This window comes from Thermobia domestica, chromosome 6 (genome assembly GCF_964235325.1).
Source record: "Thermobia domestica chromosome 6, izTheDome1.hap1.1, whole genome shotgun sequence".
Taxonomy (NCBI): Eukaryota; Metazoa; Arthropoda; class Insecta; order Zygentoma; family Lepismatidae; genus Thermobia; species Thermobia domestica.
This window is the reverse complement of record NC_137459.1, coordinates 82,218,429-82,221,022: the sequence shown is the minus strand read 5'-3', so window position 1 is coordinate 82,221,022 and position 2,594 is coordinate 82,218,429. Positions and strand designations below refer to the sequence as shown.

The 2,594-nt window shown below is 34.9% G+C and overlaps 1 protein-coding gene across 1 annotated transcript; it reads right to left on the bottom strand.

The window, feature by feature from the left end:
* Positions 1–841: 841 nt before the first annotated feature.
* LOC145687224 (uncharacterized) lies at positions 842–1,816 on the bottom strand. The gene has a single exon (XM_081760694.1). It carries the CDS (start codon positions 1,814–1,816, stop codon positions 842–844), a length of 975 nt encoding a protein of 324 aa, XP_081616820.1.
* Between the last annotated feature and the right edge of the window lie 778 nt (positions 1,817–2,594).

Sequence of the window (2,594 nt, the reverse complement as noted above, 5' to 3'; positions counted from 1 at the left end):
AACTCCTCTTGCTCCATTTGTACTGAGATCCATCTGTTCCGAAAATAGTGTTTAATGATATTTATCAAATAGGTTGGCATTTCTAGTTTATCGACTAATTTATCGACCAATGATGGGACCCATAGGTTGTGAAATGCTCCCTCTATGTCTACGTAGAGCGACAGGACATATTTACTTTCTGAATTATTCATTCGAATTTGTTCTATGTACTTATTCAGAGCGTCTTCTGTTGATCTGCCCGCTCTGAAGCCAAACTGTAGCGTATCTTCACTCATATTCCTATGTTTGTTAATCCTATTTGCTATAATCTTTTCGTATATTTTACTTATGTTTTTTAGCAGGCAAATTGGGCGATATGAGCTTACATCAGTTGGGTCCCTGTCTTCGTTTTTTAGCAGGATTATTAAATTTGACATTTTCCATGAGTCCGGAAATTCTTGCCGTTGTAGTAGTACATTGCAAAGTCTTGTCAGGTACGGGGTCCATATTTCTCTATTTTTCGTGAAGACTTCATTTGGTATTTCATCCAATCCTGGTGATTTTCCTGTTTTTAGTTTCCTAATGATGTTTTCGATTTCTTCATTTGTTGCCATGTCTTCCTTATTTACCGGTTCTACTTGTGTCGGCTCTTCGAATTTTCTTCTTATTCGTTTCTGATCTTCTGTTTCATCTTCCATTATATCCTTCGGGAAAAACTTTCGTGTTAAATTTTCAATGGTTTCCTTTCTAGTTACTGTATAAGATCCGTCATTTTTTCTTAACGTGCAAAGTGTTAAGGGGTTTATTTTCTTCATTATTAATTTGTATGGAAATCCCCACTGATCAAGCTGTATGTTTCTGGTTAGGAATAGTTCCCAGCTTCTTTCTTTGCTTCTATGATTTCTGTTTCATACTCTTCTTTGGCATTTCTATAAGCTAAGAGTCTTCTTTCATTCAAACTTGGAATTGCTGTGGCTTGATAACTTTTTCTTTTTGCTCGCACGATTTTTCTTAATCTTTCCAGTTTAGGTGACCAAAAATCGCCGTATCCTACTCTCTGCGTGGTTTTAGGAGTGGATGCCTCTATTGCCAATTTAGTAGCCTGTTCAATTTTTTGTACTAATTCGTCACTGCTTTTGTCTATGTCCAATTGTGGTAAGGTAAGCTTCTTTTTAAAATTTTCCCAATTTATCTTTTTAATGTTTAACCTTTCTTTATTCTTACTTGGTGTATTTAATTCCATGTTAAATGTTATTATTTCGTGATCGCTTGTTGTTTCTCGATCCCATGTATGCCAATCTGTAATGTTATCAACTATATTTGGTGTACAGAGTGTTATATCAATATAAGATTCTCCTCGGGAGCCCACAAACGTTGGTTTGTTTCCAGTATTTACCTTTACTAATCCATTCTGGGCTATGAAATCTTCCATAATTTCTCCTCTTGTATCTGTAGAGGGTGATCCCCAAGCAGTACTCTTAGCATTCGAGTCTAGAACAAACAATATTTTCTTTTCAGGATTCTGCCAAATGATTTGTTGAAGTTTACCTATAAATATTTCAATGTCTTTGCTATACTGGAAATATGAATTGACTATCCAAAAGGTGTCTGTTCCTTTCGTTATTTCTATACAGATTATCCAATTGTCACAATATTGAGAAAGTTTTAAAGCTTCAATGTTCCTGTTCATTATTACTGTGGCTGCTTGGGGTTCTTCACCTCCGTATATGATTTTACTTGTTACAGGAAAAGTTGTTAACTTGTTGTTATGCAGATATGGCTCCTGTATGGCTAAGATATCTATGTTGTTTGTTTCTGTAAATCTTCGTAATTCCATTGTTGCTATTTTCGATTTGTGCGAATTGTTATGTGCTATTCTAATTGTTGTTAACGTGTTATGCATATTTGGTATAAAAATAGGCATCCATCCCCGTTTTACTGTAGTCGAAACAAATCCTACCATGCGCATTTACCAGTTGTTTATAGACATTCTCTAGATCACAGTGGATGCCTCTTCTTTCGTATACCTCATCTATTAGATCTAGCAACTCCCATCCATTAGCTGGCAGATCAAACGTTCTTAGTTCCAATCTATCTATTTCTTCTAAGACTGGATATGTAATCGTTCTTCCTTTTTCGTGGATGTCTCTTACTAGTTGTCTAAATGCTACGTTCAGTATGTTTTTATCTTCAAGCTTGGCTAATCTGTATAGATGGTTCATATTGGGGTACAACATTTTGGGCTTATTAAATATTGTTTTCTCTTCTTGTTCAGTAGAGGTTATCGTGTTGTCTTGTATCCTTTTCTCTTTTGGTGGAAATAGATATTTCTGTTCTCCCGGTGTGAATGAGATTAATGTTTTCTTCTTTGTATCTCCTTTCTCAGTTGCTGTGATGTCTGTATTCTTTATTCTATTTTCAGGTTCCATTTCCATGTTAGTCATCCTAATTGACCCTTTTAATTCTTTTTCTTCTTTTATGTCGGTTTGAATATATTTGTCCTTGGTTGAAATAGTTTGTTTTCTCTTTTTGTTTAAAAAATCTTCTAATCTTCGTTTATCCTTTTTTTCTTACTGGGCGGTTTGTTGCGTTTCTTATTTTTTAGTTGTGCTCTT